Source organism: Molothrus aeneus, chromosome 3, assembly GCF_037042795.1.
Source record: "Molothrus aeneus isolate 106 chromosome 3, BPBGC_Maene_1.0, whole genome shotgun sequence".
Classification (NCBI taxonomy): domain Eukaryota; kingdom Metazoa; phylum Chordata; class Aves; order Passeriformes; family Icteridae; genus Molothrus; species Molothrus aeneus.
The window spans coordinates 68,636,226-68,653,405 of record NC_089648.1 but is presented as its reverse complement, the minus strand read 5'-3'; the positions used below and the strand labels follow the sequence as shown (position 1 = coordinate 68,653,405).

The 17,180-nt window shown below is 43.9% G+C and overlaps 1 protein-coding gene across 1 annotated transcript in view; it reads right to left on the bottom strand.

The window, feature by feature from the left end:
• Positions 1-6,082, bottom strand: part of SEC63 (SEC63 homolog, protein translocation regulator) — a 53,688-nt gene extending 47,606 nt beyond the window's left edge. The window contains exon 1 of the mRNA XM_066547137.1: positions 5,915-6,082. Coding sequence (XP_066403234.1) covers positions 5,915-6,038 — 124 coding nt within the window. The 5' untranslated portion in view covers positions 6,039-6,082. The remainder of the gene's footprint in view (positions 1-5,914) is intronic.
• Between the last annotated feature and the right edge of the window lie 11,098 nt (positions 6,083-17,180).

Genomic DNA, 17,180 nt, shown 5'->3' with positions numbered 1-17,180 from the left:
CTGCTTCCTCTCCCTCAGTTGCTGTGAGGTACAAGTGCTCATTACTCCATTACTGATAAAAGTGAAGAAGTGCTGCCTGCATTCTCTGCACTGGCTTGAGTCACATCCAGGTTGCACACTCATTATTTGTCCCCAGCCAAATAAACTTCACAGCCTCCATTTCCCTACCTGCACCTTAAAGCAGGGGATTATATGACAATCTCTGAGGTCAGCCTCAACTCACACAGATGAAAAACACACCAAAAAATTAGAGAAACCTTCATTATTGACACTACTACACAGAGATATCCAGTATAGTGGGCAGATATACCGAGAAGTATGGTTCCTAAGAACTAAGCAAAAAAACTAAGCAAACCTTTACAGAACAACTTTCGCCAGACTTCTGATCAAGGTTTTGAATGTGAGTGACATCTACTGTCTACAGAACTATACAAAAAGCCCTACTGCTTCAAAATAGCAGTACAGTAAAAAATAAAAGAAATACTATTAAGTATCAACATGGTATTATATTCTTCCTTTTAACAGTCACCAAGTAAGCTGTCATTTTTAAATATTTCTGTATATTTGTCCACCCTCAATACAAAAAAGCCTGCAATATTTTTAGGGTTCTCTAACTGCCTATGCTACTTCCTACAGGTATGGCAACTTCTAAGATTAGCAGGAAATTGCCTTCTTTAACCAGATTTTTAAAAGTTTTTCTTTGTATTAGCCCAGTGCTCTTCAAGGAAACTTTAGCTGCATCTCACACAGAAACACTTGAGAGGGGAGGGTGCAAAGGAAAAATGTTAGTAGTGAGCAACTACACCAGAATAACTGCACCAGAATAACTTTTTAGCAACCACATTCTTTATTCCAAGAGCAGTCCTTGCAATGGTTTTACTCGCAGTAATTAGGACAACATACAGCCAGGCTGGGGAGCAGCAACAAAAACAAAAAACACAAACAAACAAAAGCCAAACAAATAATTAAAAAAAAAAATTTGAAACACCATAGACTTTGTATGGATTTCTATTATAATGAAAGTTAACGAAATAGCTTTTATCTATTTCATATTAATACTTTTTCTAGATACAAAAATGCAGCCATTCATCTGGTTTTCTTCCCTTCCCAACAGTAGGTTTTTATGTTCTTAAACTTCAAGAAGGAAGATCTACGTTCCAAACAGAATAGTTCCTACAGCCTCTTTTCTCTCAGAGAAGAGACTGCAATCTTTTTCTAGCATTATCCTTACATTCACAGTTGTTATTCTTAGGGGTTTGTGAAATGTTTTCAACATCTTGTTTTGTTCAAGTTACTATAAAAAACTCAGGATAGATACTTCTATTCTTTCCATCAGCTTTGTAACAAATTATGAATACCCAATGCCCTAAAACAGGACAATTTATTTAATGAAGACCAAAAGAAACTAAAAAAGATGAACTAGCAAGCTTCCAGGTACACGTACTTAATTACAAAGCACATCACAATCTCTGACCACCTGTTTCAGCACAGCTTTATAATTATGCACCTCAATCCAGCAGCACAGGTATAAGTCAAAAAGTACACAAAGTTCAGCAAACATATCAGCATTGTGCAACAACTGCCATATTATCCAACTAAATTAATTCACCCCTTGCTCCCCATTTCCTTTCTAGATGCTGACATTTAAGCTTACACAAGCTTACACTGAAATTTCAAAGCAAGTCCAACAGGAGGAAAGTACTTTGATGGACACTCCTCCACCCCAAGCTGCTGAGGGGAAAAAAAGAAGAATCTTTTTCTTCAACTTTCACAATTAACATTTAGAAAAACAACTTGAAAATTCCCATTGCAGAAAGTACCTTTTTAGCTAAGAATGAATCTGCACCAGAATAACTTTTTAGCAACTACATTCTTTATTCCAAGAGCAGTCCTTGCAATGGTTTTACTCACAGTAATTAGGCTAAATTAATACCAGAATTTTTTTTTCCAAAACAAAGGTAACCCAGAAAAAGTATGACTTCTTTTAGTAACAAAACATATATACACAAATGTATGTTTTAAAGAAACAAATCAAGGATAAACAATATAGCCTGAAGCCATATTCACCATCACCTGAAGCCATCACCAACACTGAAAGAATCAGTCTACACATTAAAAATAAGACAGAAGAAAGAAAAAAGGGACAACAATCAATTTTAGCTACAATTACTTTCTTCCACTCCCATACATTGGTGCTCTATTTGGCACAAGGGATGGGGAGAAATACAAGACTTAACTCTGTCAGAGCACTGCTGCCTCGATGCTATTATGAAACTTCAGTCCAAGACACAAAGCTGAATAATTAACCTTCCACAAAGGCTTTATTAGCTCTGGAGTGAACACCAAGGAGGTAAAGTCATTTGGACAAATCCAGTTTACAAAGTCAATTACCTGCTTGTTTGGTTTATCAAAGCTGAGGTAATGAAATTATGGGACAGTTCACAGGGTATCTAGCACACCAGAGCAAAACCCTCCCAGATACTAGCATCAACCCCTACCACAGGCTGCAGCAACACTTCATATGGACTCTATCAGAATGCCTGGAAAAAGCAGGTTTAAACACTCAGGAAAAAAAGCAGCTCAAATTTTTCTCAATACTTTAGAGACATAAGTTACATCATGCTGTTCTTCCAGACAGTAGTATTGAAAAGGCTTTCCAAGAGTTTATTATAAGAAGAACTAAAAGCAAAAGGTTAATGGCTTGCCAAAAAACTATTCTACTACAAATCTGACATTAGGTAACACATTTTGATTTTCCTTGAAGTAGTAAAGCAATATAGATCCAGTCTTACTTTCCAAGCTTCACTACAGCAAAAACAAACATGGAGTTTGGGGGGGGGGGGGGGCGGTTATTTATTCCATGAGCATTTACTACAAAACTACAGCACAGAACAAATCCTAAAATATTACAGGCCATCAGCAATTCCCAGATTTTTGCTGTACTTCTCCCTCCACTGGCACTCTGTAGTGTATCACATACCAGCAATCCATGGCAGCACATTTGTAGAAGGAAGCAGCAGGCATCAGTTGTGTGACCTTCCTGCAACGAGCATTTCACCCTTGCGAAACACTAGCTCTAGCCTGCTCTTACAACACAACGTGGCCGAAGCTCCTCTTCCAACACAGGTTTTACGAAAAAAGGAATCTGCTCTGTGTCTTCTGGAAGCTCTGGTTTGCATTGCAAAGGGGTCCTGAAGTGAGGAGGACAAGCATTGATTTGCTTCAAAAGCTCCCCCTGATCTGGTCTTCTTCAGTCCTGCAGCTGGAGCTGAAAGAGCTCACCAGTACAACCTCACCAAGGTCACCAGGGGTGACAAAGGCTGGGTTCTCTAGCACAGGTAGGGCAAAACACAGCCCCAGAACAAAAATGTTACTTGGTTCTACACACAGGGGGCAGAGGTCTTAGCAGAACTTGTTCTCTTTGGCCCAATACTGTGCCTCAGTACTGGAAACTCCAGCCTAAACTAGCATCAAAATAACATCTCATATCAACATCCAGATATTTCTGCCCATCGAAGGAAGCAGGATGTACTAGTGTTGGAAGATTTCTCTTCTGAAGACACAGGCCTTCTCCTTGCTTCTGAAATAAGTGGTTTTTCTGGTTTTTTAAACTAGTGAATTACACTGAAAACAAGAAGCAGTGGCTAAACAATTAGTATTTTCCACCAACACAAGGTTTTAATTTATTCCTGAAATCTTGTTCAAATGCTGGAACAGGCATAGTTGAATACATACAAAAAGCTGTGAGAAAAATACTCAGAGGATTTTGCTGGAAATTACTTGCCTAAGAACCATACACTTAAACAACTTAAACATCACAATGTTCTGCTACTTAGCAGATTTACTTCATAAGAACTTACTTAGCAGATCAACATTAGTCCCAAATGATGATCTGTATGACACCTCAGCTCTTTGTTTAAACAGAGCCTGAAGAACTCAATCAAGAGACTGCAGGCATGCCATTAATGCATATGCTAAAAACTGGACTACATTCACATTTTAAAATCCATTAAGACAATTATGAGGCAAAAATCATTCTTCCATCTCCCTTCATTTCCACTGGTGATTTTCACTTAGTTGACTCATTTCTTTGCACCAACAGCATAATAAAACCTACCTTTTGCTTTGGAAAGTATGGTTTGACACAGCTTCAGAAGAATCTAGCACTGAATGCAGAATAATATGCAGCAGGCCCTCTATATACTGGACTGTGCTGGCTAGACAGAAAGAAATTAGTAATAAATTTAATGGCAGGCCTATTTGGAAACTTGGTGAAATCCATACTGCCATATTCCAAAGTCAGGTTTTCATTTTCTGACATTCTATAAGGATAGCTGACAATCACCTATGTAAGGCTGGTAAAGTGCTTCAAGTTTGACAGCATTTCTACAGCTTTTCCTGCTTCTGTCAGCCCCCTGAAACTGATGCTAACATCACAGAGTGTCCCTGCTGGCCATACCATTCTGCACAGTATCTCTGGCAAGTCACAATCATTTTCCCAAGAAGCAGCTTTTAAGAACTATGGAGGAAGGAAAGCACTATTCAAGAGAAAAAGCGATTTTCTCCCCCACTGCCTCCCATCCTTCACCAGAACAAAAATTAAAATCTTGGTGTTTGGAAAGAGGTTACAGAAGTAGCATTTTCTCTCTGACTCCCCCCTCCTCAAGAACATCCCAAAGATTACAAAACACCTTCAACAACAGTAACGCCTCCCTCTTGCAACAGTCGGGATGCAGAAAGAGGAGGCAGAGAAACCTTTCCTTTTTAGAAGAGAGAATCAACTCCTCAGCTGTACAACACATAGTAAGTACCTGGAGGGCAGAGAACAACCCTGCAAAGAGGTTCTCCAGCCAGGGCCCTGCCAGAGGCCACCGACACGTCTGCCAGCAGCCAAGACTGTGAACAGCTGTCATTTAGCACCAAAACAACATTGGTTCTATCCTACTCCTCACTAGAAGGTACAGGATTAAGATTCCATTGCTAGGTATTTCTTCTACATATAAAACTAAGTTAAGCAGAACCTGGCAAGTCATTTAAAACGGCATCAAAGCCACTAAGTAACCACCAGACACTGAATGTAAAAAGATGCAAAGAACAAAAGGGATTCTGCTCAGATTGCAAAGCACAAGTGTTCTTAAGAGGTCAGTAGGTTTCTGCAAAGGGAACCAGTATCAAGCATCCCTGTTTTACTAAGCACTTACCACCCAGCCTTAAGACACAATTTCTACAGCCTTTTTAATCCTAGAACTGCTGTTAAAAAAGTGTTCCTGTGCAGCCTATATACCAAAACGCCTTCTCCTTCCAAGAATAGAGGGATGCAGGAAAGACAGAGTGGAAAATTACTTTGGAAATGAGATTCGGAACTAGTCAAAGAAACTTTATAAGATTGTTCAGGGAGACAAAGCAACATCCCAAAGGGTGAAACAGAAATTTAGCCCTTCGGACATTTAACTGTGATTTGCAATGGGAAAAAAAACAAATCCCCATTTTCGCACCCGCTTGACCTTATGGCACATAAAAGCTGAACCCGTAACTTTTCCTCTTTGTCCCCAACTCAATAGCTTGCTCTTTCCCCACGACCAAAATTTAGGTCATCCACCGTGAAACACTCGGGGAAGACAAGGGAAAACGCAAACCCCAAACAAAGCCCCGGACCCCGGCGCAGCGATGACTCTGCAGGAGCCGCGGCGCGGAGCCGGGCGCGCTCGCTCGGCGGGCGGCGGCCCCGGGACCCTTACTCCGGCCCAGGTACCGCTAAATGGCCGCCGCCGAGCGCAGCGCGGGGCCGCCGCCCCTCCAGGCGGCCCCGGGGGCGCGGGCAGGGCCGGACGGGAGCCCCGAGCGCGGCGGGCCCGGCCCGGCCCCGCTGTGTGGCGGCGCAGGAGCCGGCCGTGCCCGGCGTTGGGCCGCTCACCGGCGTGCTGGTCCCGCGGCCACAGGTAGTAGGTGGCGGGGATGACGATGAGCCCCACGAAGCTGGTGAGGAAGTAGAAGAACGTGTTGCCGCTGTCGTCGTACTGGAACTGCTGCCCCGCCATGGCCGCGCCGGCCGGCCGCCCGTCCCCGCCGCCGCTGCCGCCGGCGGCCCCCGGTACCGCCGCCCCGGGATCCCGCGAGATCGCAGGCTCGGCCGGCCGCCCGCCCCTCGGCAGGCCGCGCAAGGAGACGTGTCACTACTCAGCCACCATAGCCCGAGTGGCGTCACCGGCGGGCCCGCCCACAGCCCCGCCCGGCCGCCGATTGGCCCGGGCCAAGGCCCCGCCCCCTGGATCGACCACGGAATCCCGAGATCTGGGAGCCGCGGGATTACAGCGCTGACCGCGCCGGTGTGGGGCCGTTGTGGCTGTGGGGGCTGATTTCCCTGCTAAAGCAGGGTTGTCTCAGAGAACGTGCCACAGAGTCACAGGTTCGTTAAGGCTGAAACAAATTTCTGGATCTTGTCCAAACCCCCCTTCCAAGGAGTTGGTGACAGCACTTAGAGCGGGTGACGCAGAACCCGCCCAAGCGGGTTTGTAGTGTCTCCAGAGAGGGAGAGTTCACGACCCGCCCGGGCAGCCTGTTCCAGTGCTCTGCGACCATCCCATGTAAAGTTATTCCTTATGCTGAGGTGGAATTTCTCGTGTTTTAGTTTGTGGCTATCCTCACCCTGTCACTGTGCATCACCGAAAAGAGTCTGGAACCATCCTCTTGACAAATGCCCTTGGGTAATTTATATGCATTGATGAGATCCACTCTCAGTCTTCTCCAGACTAAACAGCCCCGGCTCCCTCAGTCTCTCCTCATAAGAGATGCTCCAGACCCCTCATCATCTCTGCTCTTTGTCTCTCTGGTACTGAGAAACCCAAAAGTGGACACAGCGTTCCAGATGTGACCTCACTAGGGATGGGTAGAGAGGCAGCATTACCTCCCCTGAGCTGCTGGCCACACTCTTCCCAATGCACCCCTGGGTATCACTGGCCCTCCTGGCTACAAGAGTGCTGCCAGCCCATGGTCAGCTTGTCATCCACCAAGAGTCCCAGGTCCTTCTCTGCAGAGCTGTTCTCTGGCACATCTGTCCCAGCCTGCACTGGCACCTGAGGTTATTCCTCCCCAGGTGCAGTATCCTATACTCGTCCTTGTTGAACCTCATTAGGTTTCTGTACACCTAATTCTCCAGCCTGTCAAGGTCCTGAATCCATTCAGCTGGATAGGATTGCATCTATATGGTTCTTGATGCATCTCCAGTGAGGGAGGCTCCACGACCTCTCTGGGCAACCTGTTCCAGTGCTCAGCCACCCGCACATAAAGATGTTCTGACTCACATTTGTGTGGAACTTCCTGTGCTTCAGTTTCTGCCTGTTACCTCTTGTTCTGTTCTCACCAGGAAGAGCCTGGAAAGTATTTCAGACATAATAGAGTTCTCAGAATTTGGAGGGTGGACCCTCAGCAAACATGTGAGAGCAAAAATTTAAAATATGACTAATTCTGAATTTGGCTGCAGGCATGATCATGTTTTACAGGGGGATGTGACCCTAAAGGTGTGAAATCAAAAGGCAGGTACTGTGATGATCCTATTCACACCATTAGTGGCAGCTTACGTCTTTGAGGGAGAAAAGATTGCTAATCATGCCCATTTGTGGGAATGTACTCATCTCTACAGATTCATGGTCCAGTGTGCAGCCACTCATAACTGCAATCCTGTAAAAATCTCACATCTGAGTTCTTATAAATTCAGACTATGGGAAACTGTGACACAGAAATGATGATGGCATCCCATGCAAGAGGAGCATTAGGCATACCTTAGAAAGAAGTTCTGTTCCAACATTAACAGAGACTGATGTGGGAAGTGGAGAGAAAGGTAGCACAATGCCACAACCAATGAGTTGAGCACCAAATGTCCTGGTGCCATGATGTGGTAATCTGTGAATGGAAAAAATCTCTAGTTTTTCTTGGAAATGATTTTGTGTTAATTTTTTTTAATAAAAGATTCTCGTTTTTTCATTTATATGCTCTGTAATTGCTTCTGGTTAGATCCTTGTAAGGTTCATAGACAAAGTTTAAGATATTTCCTTCTACGTCTTTTGCTATATTCCCTGAGTATTGTACACTCCCTGCAGTGATGGCAACTCTTGCAGCAGACATTTTGGAAGATCCCTGAATGCATTAAAACCCATCCCCCTCTGAGTTTCTAGTCCTTAATGTTTTACAGCGAGGCAGTGAAAAGCTGCTGTGCACAGTAAAGAAGACATGACAGGTAAAAACCTACACATGTAATCAGAGCAGTTTTGTAAGCAGAGGAAATGCTCTTCCTCCAGCTGTGTTCATTTGCTGAGTTTGCTACTTCAGGCAGATAAAGGGACAGAGCTTTCACAGACGATTATGTTCCTGCAGGTTTTGTGAAAGCAGCCTGTTCGATGAGGAAGCTTTGTGAGGGCACCAGCTTGAAGGACGAGCTGTGGGTGAGCCAGGATCTTACAAGGCATTGTGAAATCCACACAGGAAGCAGAATAAGTAAGTAGAAAATCTCTGGTCAATGTATTCAGCAGATCACAGGAGTCCAGGAGGAAAGCAGGCACTGCTGCTGTTGCAGACCATCAGATAGGTTCTCAGTGCCATTGTTTGAACCCTGTTACAGATTTTCTGGCTGTTGTTGGCAACATCGCTCCTTTGCCCGGTTGGCGTGTGAGGGGATTGATTGCCTGTGGCATTCACTGACCTAGGGACTGAATCATAAGGGGCTGCTTTCAGCCTTAAACTGTCTCTGCTTTCTCCCTGCCAGCCTGTTCCAGCTATTAGCCAGGAGCCACTGAAAAAAAGGGATGGAGAAAAATAATTCCTACTGTCAGCTCCAATATGCAGGTTTTTCCAGCCAGAAGGGGGCATGCTCCATAACTGAGCAGTAGTGAGCAGAGACCATTCTAACCTAAACCCCTATGGTTTATTTCAGTGCCATTCCTTACGTACTCCATTTCCCTATAAGTGACGTCATCCCTTGCTTCCCAGGAAAAGGGAAGAAGCAACGTATCTTTTTCCACTCATGGCCTGCCTGAAAGGTCACCCAGGTAAAAACAACCCCAGCTCCTCGGCTTTGAGAAGCAGTGTGGTCCACTGCAGATGAAGATATCATTATGGGATGTCTTGATTAGATAACTATTTGTAACCTAGAGGAATCTGATCTTTCCAAAATGCTCATTAAATACTTTAAGGACCTGTTATGTCCATTCACCAAAGTGCTCCTTTTTTGCAACACAGCCCTGTCATGCTTCTAGCAGTTGTCATGAGCCCTTCCACATAAGCAGGGTCTGCACAGGTGGATTCTGCAGCCGTGGGGGCTGTCCCCAGCATCTCACAGTGCACTTCTACCATTACCCTGGCTTTCCTTCAGCACTCTGCCCTAGGTTCAAATTACTCAGTGTCCACACGTGGTCATTTGCACAGTGATTTCACAGTCACTGGCACCTCTCCTGCATGTCCTCTGCTGGTGTTTCTGATCTCATGGGAGATTGTCAGCTGCTGATTGCCTCTTACCACACCTTCAGGCTTTTATCAGGCTTAGTTCCAAAACTGCAGCTGACTGAGTTCAATCCTACCTTAATCCCTAATCATGTGAGCCAGGAACACAAATTTCTGGCGGAAGAAAGTGTGCTTTGACAAGGTCCCCAAATCTCTGTGGAAGAAAAGCAGTGACAAAGCTGGTATGGTGCCAAAGATGACAATCAGACTGGTTTAGTGAGTAGGAATGGTGAAACTTGGAACAATGCAGCTGTAACAGATACGTACTTTCCAAACAGAACAGAAGATTTTATGACTGTAAAATGGATATTAAAACCTAGCAGATATGTTGTACCCTGTGGGAATTTGTGTCCCACATGTCACGACCGTCCTAATCTTCTGTGAAGTGGTGGACTGCCTTCCCACAGCTGACAGCCTGGAGAGCAGGGATCTCAGGAGGTAGTGGCTGTCCAGCAGATGGTGCTGTGGAAATTCTGCAGAGCAAACACCATAGCAGGGTTCAGCTCTAGGCTTAGGCAGAATCAGTAAGTCGAAAACAGACTCTTCTATGAAGTCCTTTTTATTAACAGTGCTCCAGATCAAACTAGACACCTCCAAAGATGGACCCAAACAAAGAAATCCTTGGCAATTACACCTTCACAATCTAAGTTCACTCCTCATGTGACAGCTAGGACCAATTGTAATATTGGAATCTGGGAGCTTCTTACTTTTTATTGATTTTTCTTGCTGTTTTGGGAGTCGGCAGTACTAAGTGGGCATCTCCTTAGACAATATACAGTGGTTCTGTATCCTGTTTCACATCCTCTTAGGCTCTTTTCTCTGGTTCTGCAGTTAGCTACTTGGCATGCTGTAATGTGGATGTCACAGCACATATACCACAATCTACAGGCTTTGCATAGTCTAGCTATTAATGTTTAAGCTGCTACTGCTAAGCTGAAACTAACATTTTCTACAAAAGTCCTCCCTTTGTTTTTATTAACATTGCTCTTATATGGGAGCAGAATACCCTAATGTGTTGAGTACAGCAAGAGTTACCACATTTAATACAAACGAACATTATTTCAAAGATCATCATAAAAATGAATAACCTATAAAGAATTCATTTTGCCCAAGCTTCTCATCTGATACCCAGGAGGTGAGCCAATATTTCTTGCTAAAGTATTGGTGAAGAAGTGACCAAATATTGTCTTTTTTTTTTTTTTTTTTTTGCATTAATTTTACTTGTTCCCACAACTTTGGACATTGGCTGAAGTCCTTCCACTCTGGTCAATGTACATGCAACAACTGGTATTATTGATTGTGCATGCCCCCCCTTGTGAAGCTAATAAAATTAAGCTGCTATCGCTAGTGAGTGTTTATATCCACATGCTGCAGCCATATCCATGTAATCTATGTGCAATCTTTGGAATGGGAAAAATGCTTGTGGTTGATTTCACAAATCAATTTTATAGGTAATAATTTATGACAGGTGGGACAGGTATTAGTAACTCTTTTTGCAGCTGTGTAGACACGCAGATCTGCCCATACTTGTTGTACTTGATTGGCCACCACTTCCATTCTTCCCTGAGCTTCATCATGGAACCACTGAGTTATCAGTTATTTCTTCAGTAAGACAGGTTTTGTCCCTATTCCTCATATTCCATCTTCAGTCTTGCACTTGTTCCAACTTTTTCCACAGTTCCTTTTCTTCACTTGTCACGCCTGATTGGTCATAATCCTTCTGGATGGCCAACATCAGTCCATGAGCTCTTATCTGAAGTAACTGCCATGATGCTCACTGCAGGTTGATGAACTGTGGCTGCTGCACCAGTTAAGACATTCTCTTGGTGATTACAGTAGTGTCCCCTGTACAGAATGGACAGCAAACCACAGCAATTTCTTTGGGAAATTGGATTGTGTCCAACAAGTCCCAAATTTCTGTTCCATTAGCCACACCTTTTCCTAAGGAGGTGGGACACCCCTGTTCTTCCACAATATTGTGTGGCATATGCCAAAAGCACACTTAGAACCTGTATGAATACTCACTTTCTGCTTCCCAGGCATTGCTGCTCAGGCTAAGGCAATTAACTCTGCCCCTTAAGCACTAACTGTTGCTGGAAGGGCTCTGGCATCTGCAACCTGCCACTGTTCCACAACTGTGTAGCCAGGCTTTTGCTGCCTGTGCAAACAGTAGGGTGATCCATCTGTGGATAAAACAAGACCTGGGTTTTGTCTGTCTGTGATCTGCTCGTGCCTCACTAATAGTCTGGATTACCACGTCACATCAGTGGAGCTCTTCCCTTTCTCCCAGTACTGGTAATAGTGTTGCCGGGTGGAATCACACATTTACATTTAAAAGAGTTAGTTTGTATTTCTGTGCACATTGTGCACAAGCTGTGACACACACAGCTTGTGTCTTTAGTGCTTGTGAAGTAATTCAAATTTACGCAGTGCATAGATTGTATATTGGCTGCCCTAATTCTAAAGATGGAGTTTTTTCCCCTATTGTAGCTGCCACTGACACGGATCTAATGTATGTTGGAGCTCCAGCTGCCACCAGATCCAGCTGGACAAGATAAAATGTCACAGGTCTTCGATGAGGTCCTAATTTCTGGATTAATACTCCACTACCCACTCTTTTTTTGTACATATATACAGATCAAAAGGCTTTGTGTAGTCTGGAAGTCGTAAAGCTGGAGCCAAAACCAAGGGCCCTTTTATAGCTCTAAAGGCTTTTTGCCATTCTGACCCCCATGTAATGGGTTCTGTTTCTTAATTTTCTGTTGTTTCTGCCAGAGATTACATTAGTTTCACTTATCCTGCTATCCACAGTTGGCAAAACCCAGCTGCACCTAAGAATCCTCATAGCTGGTTGTGGGGTTTTTTAACTGGCCAAAGAATTTAAATTATACCTTTACTCTTTCTGTATCTATTACTTGCTGTCCTTCCTTTAAAACAAATTGCAGATATTTTACTCCTATTTGACACAGCTGGAGCTTGGAGAGAGATGTGCCCTTGGTTGCTAAGGCAGTACATAAATGTTTAATATCTTTCAAACAGTAATTGCAATTTCTGCTAGGTGTTAGAAATAAATTATCTACATATTGCACTAAAATTAAGCCAACAGGTAACTCAGAATCATTTAAATCTTCTTTTAATATCCAAGAAAATATAGTGAAAGGCCCATTAAACCCCTCTAAAAGAGAAGATCACATCAGCTGAAGTCTCTTCCAAGTGAATGCAAACAAGGGATGGCTTTCTTCATCTGTGGGAATACTGAAGAACACTGCATTTAGATCAGTCACAATAAAACATGTAGCCCAGTACATGATTTGCATGAGTGCAGGAGAGGGATCTGGCACTGAGGGGTGTGAGACATGCTGGTTCATTGCTCTCTAATCTGGAATAAATTGAAACGCAGGATCCCCATCTTTATCCAGTCTGGTTTTTTTTTTTTTTTCCAGCTGGTAGCAGTGGGGTTTTACGTGGGAATCCAGCCGCTTCCAAGATTCCTTGGACGAGGCGTGCTTGGTTCGGATGACCTTTCCCTGCGCTCCCGGGGATGGGATGCTGCTCTCAGCAGAGGGCGCGCCTCCCTTTGGTTTCAGGCGCATTTCGGCAGCCTCGCGTCAGGTCCCGACTGACTCCGCGTTGCCCTGGGCGCCCCTGCCAGGGCTTTAGGCATCTCCAGATCGGGCTCCTGAGCCTCAGATGTTACACATTCACCCGTGATTGTCAAATCAGGACTCCGAATGATAGATGCAATTGTACATCCAGGGTTTGGAGGAGATCTCTTCCTAATAAAGAAAGACAGGGATACTTCTCCTAATACAAATCTTCTCCACATTCCTTTATTTCCTATTTCTTACAGTAATTTCCACATCCCATAAACTCGGATTTCCACAGTATTCTGAGTTCTTGCCTTCAGTCATTGCAGATTACTTCCTGATTCCTGTCTTACATCTCCTATGACCAGCTCTCCATGATGCCCCCTTGTATGCAGTGGGCATTTTCTTTGCCAGTGACCAAGTTTCACAAAGTAATGACACTTCCTCCCATTTAATTACAAATCTTCTAAATATTTTTCAAATCTGCTATCTGACCTACCTCTGCCCTCTCTTCAAGGGAGAAATCCCTTCCTTCACCTCTGAGCTCTAAACTCTTTGCCAGTACTGCCACTTAAAGAGTAGCCTCTTGCAGCTTTTCCTGTTTCTTTTCCTTTGCAAGTTCAGCTCTGTGTGTGTTTCTTCCCATCCATCAAACATAAACATGTAACACATAAACATAACCATAAAACTTGGGGTCTTTTGTAATGTCCTCCCTTGCCACCCAGCCATATGTTCTTTAAAGTATTTCTATATATCTGGAGTGATCAACAAATACTCCTGCCACTAGTTCATTGTTAGTTCTGTGTGGTCATTCCTCTGTGCTTTAATAAATCCCACTATGATCATCCCCAATATCACTAAGCTGTTCCTGTATCCTCTGCCCACATTCCTGTACTTTGGTCCAGTTCACTTCAGGTTCTCCACAAGCTCTAATATGTTCCACTAAATTATACCTCAGTTCAAGGTATCCCTTTCCCTATGCTGGGTACATTCCCCATACCTGTGTGCCAAATTTGTGTGCCTTACTCTGATCAAGCCATGCTCACCTCTCCTACCATGCTTCTGAGCTGGAATTTGAACCCACTTGAAGACAGACTATCCAGAATTTAGTGCTGGAATTTTAGCACTCATCAGTCAGTGTCTCCTGTCCCCAAATTTCTCAGGTGATGCCAGCAGCTGGACATTTGGAGACCAGAGCATCCAACATCTAGTACTGGATGCCTTGAGTCCCACTGGGTCCCCAAACTGCTATGGAAATTACACACAGCAGCCACCACAGAAGGGTTCAACTCCAGGCTTTCACCGAATCAATAGACTGGAAAGAGATTCTTCTACACAGTCCTTTTTATTAATAGCACTACAGCTCAAGCTGGGTGCCTCTGAAGAGGGACCCTGAACAGAGAGATCCCTGGGCAATTATTTCCTTACAATCTAAATTCCCCATCCCTCATGCAGCAATTTCATAATATTGGGGTCCTGGATCTGCTGGTATTGCACTGGTTTGATTTTCTTGCTGTTTCAGTACTAGATGGTTATCTTATCCAGTAAACAGTGCTTCTACATCCCATTTAACATTTTCTTATGGATGTTTTGGTCAATTCTTTAGTTAGCTATTTGGCTTATTGTAATATGGTTGTTACAATTCATGTGCCACAGTCTACAGGCTTTGTGCACTCTGGCTATTAATGTTTATGCTGCTAGTGCTAAATTTCTACAAACTTCTACAGCAATGGCAATCCAACACAAAGCTGGCACATTCTTCAGCTTATGCTGCTGCCAAACAAGTCTGATGAGAAGATGATGAATTTCCAATGATTTGCCATTTTTGTAGATATATTAATTCCCAATAAAATGGAACATGGCATTGCATAAGACTAGCATATCTGGGCCATCAAAGCAACAAAAGAAAGGTGAGAGAGAGAGAAGATGAACAGGTTTACATGGCATATTTCATTGAAATGGGCATTGCTAACAAAACAGCTCTTTGTGAGGGCTTCAGAAGAATCTGTCACCATGGAAAAGCTGAAAGGCACCAGGATCTGCACTGTGTGTGGCTAGGATCCACTCAGGCTGCCCAGCCATGTTGGGTGGGCTCACAGTCCCTGTTCTGGTTCTGCTCCTGATCCACACTGCAAGCAGTGTCGCACAGGAGCCTTTGTGTTTGGCCCAGCTATTTTAGAAATGTTCTTTCTCTGTGTCTGTCCTGTGACACAAAATGGTCCATTCTTCCAATTACTTCCAGTCAAAAGTTTAGTGTGACCACCCTGAGGAGCCATGAACCCTGTTGTTTTTCCTCTGGGAATAAAACAAGTGTTGTCCAGAGCCATAGAGGAGCTCTAACATGACCATACAAGGAAGAAAGGTCCCATGTTTTTCTTGGACTGCCTACAGGAGTGTAGCTCCCTCTTGGAATTGTCCCATTCTTGTACACCCCAACGTTCAATTTGCTTCCCAACAGTGGTAAGAAAATATTTTATTATTTCCTTGGCATGCTTCCTAACATTTTTGTGCAATTTCCACAAATACCCCCATAGATCCACTCCTGGCTAGGAACAAAGATTGTGCCAGACCAATAGGAATGGGATGGGGAAAGTGAAGAAGCCTGTAGGATGGATGCCATGGTTTAACCCCAGCTAACTGCTGAAGGACAAGGTGAATCCAGTTGGTTTGCAGAGGGGAAAGATATGCAGCTGGCTTTATTTATGTCACAGTGCAATTCCTTAAATAAACTGGGGGCACTGCCCATGGTCTGGCTGGGCATCGGTAAGAAGGGGGTGAGCAATTGCTATATAATACATCTATCATCCCTACTATGGTTGGTTGGAGCATGTTAACCCCATTACAGAAAAAAACACCGAGGACAAGCACATCGGTGATGGAACAAGGGCTGGTTTCAGCTGGCAACTCTGTCCTGTGCAGCCACTCACTCACTCCTGGTAGTATGGGGAGGAGAATCAAGAGAGTAGAAGGGAGAAAACCCATGGGATACAGACAGTTGAACAGGTAAAGCAAAAGCCATACATGCAAGCAAAACAAAACAAAACAAGGAATTTATTTATAGTTTCCCGTGGGCAGGCAGGTGTTCGGCCACTCCGGGAGAGCAGGGCTCCATCACACTTAACAGTGACTTGGGAAGACAAACACCATCATTTCAAATACCCTCTTCCTTCTCCTTCTTCCCCAGCTTTACATGCTGAGCATGATGCCACATGACATGGGCAATCCCTTTGGTCAGTTGAGGTCAATTGTCTGGGCTGTGTCCTCTCCCAACTCCTTGTGCAGGCCCCTCTCTGGTGGGGTGGGATGAGAGGCAGAAAAGGCTTTGACTCTGTGCAGGTGCTGCTCAGCAGAACTAAAATATCCCTGAATTATCAGCTCTGTTTCCAGCACAAATCGAATTATACCCTCCTCATATCAGATACTGTGAAGAAAGTTAACTGTATTCCAGGGAAAACCATGACAATGGGAAAAGGGAGCTTTCCTGGGCAGTGTGCTGAATACTGCAGAACTTCATCCAATGGGTAGTTTCAGATGGGAGTAAATTGTGGGGTATTCCTGCTGAGAGGTAGCAAATTCAGGAAACAGGTCCTAGAGCAAAGTGCTGGCAGCTTGTACCTCAGTAGTGCAGAGGTTAGTGGCAGCTCAAAACCCCACAGTGCTCCTGAATAAAGTGCAGTGCCAGAAGAGCCAGTTAAGTGGGAAGATAAGAGCTTAAGCACCTTATATGCTCATCTGTAACATTTGGGCTGTGACTTCCTGGAATTTTACCCTTAGCAGAAATCCAGTGGTTGAGTTCCATCAGGAATCAATTTGGTTGGCATTTTGGCCTACTTTGTTCTTTGCTGTCACTTCTAGGGAGTAACTGTGAGGATGTAATACGGAAGCTGAGGGTTTCCCACTGACCTAGGGCCTATGCCTTTTTTCTTTCTTTCTTTCTTTCTTTCTTTCTTTCTTTCTTTCTTTCTTTCTTTCTTTCTTTCTTTCTTTCTTTCTTTCTTTCTTTCTTTCTTTCTTTCTTTCTTTCTTTCTTTCTTTCTTTCTTTCTTTCTTTCTTTCTTTCTTTCTTTCTTTCTTTCTTTCTTTCTTTCTTTCTTTCTTTCT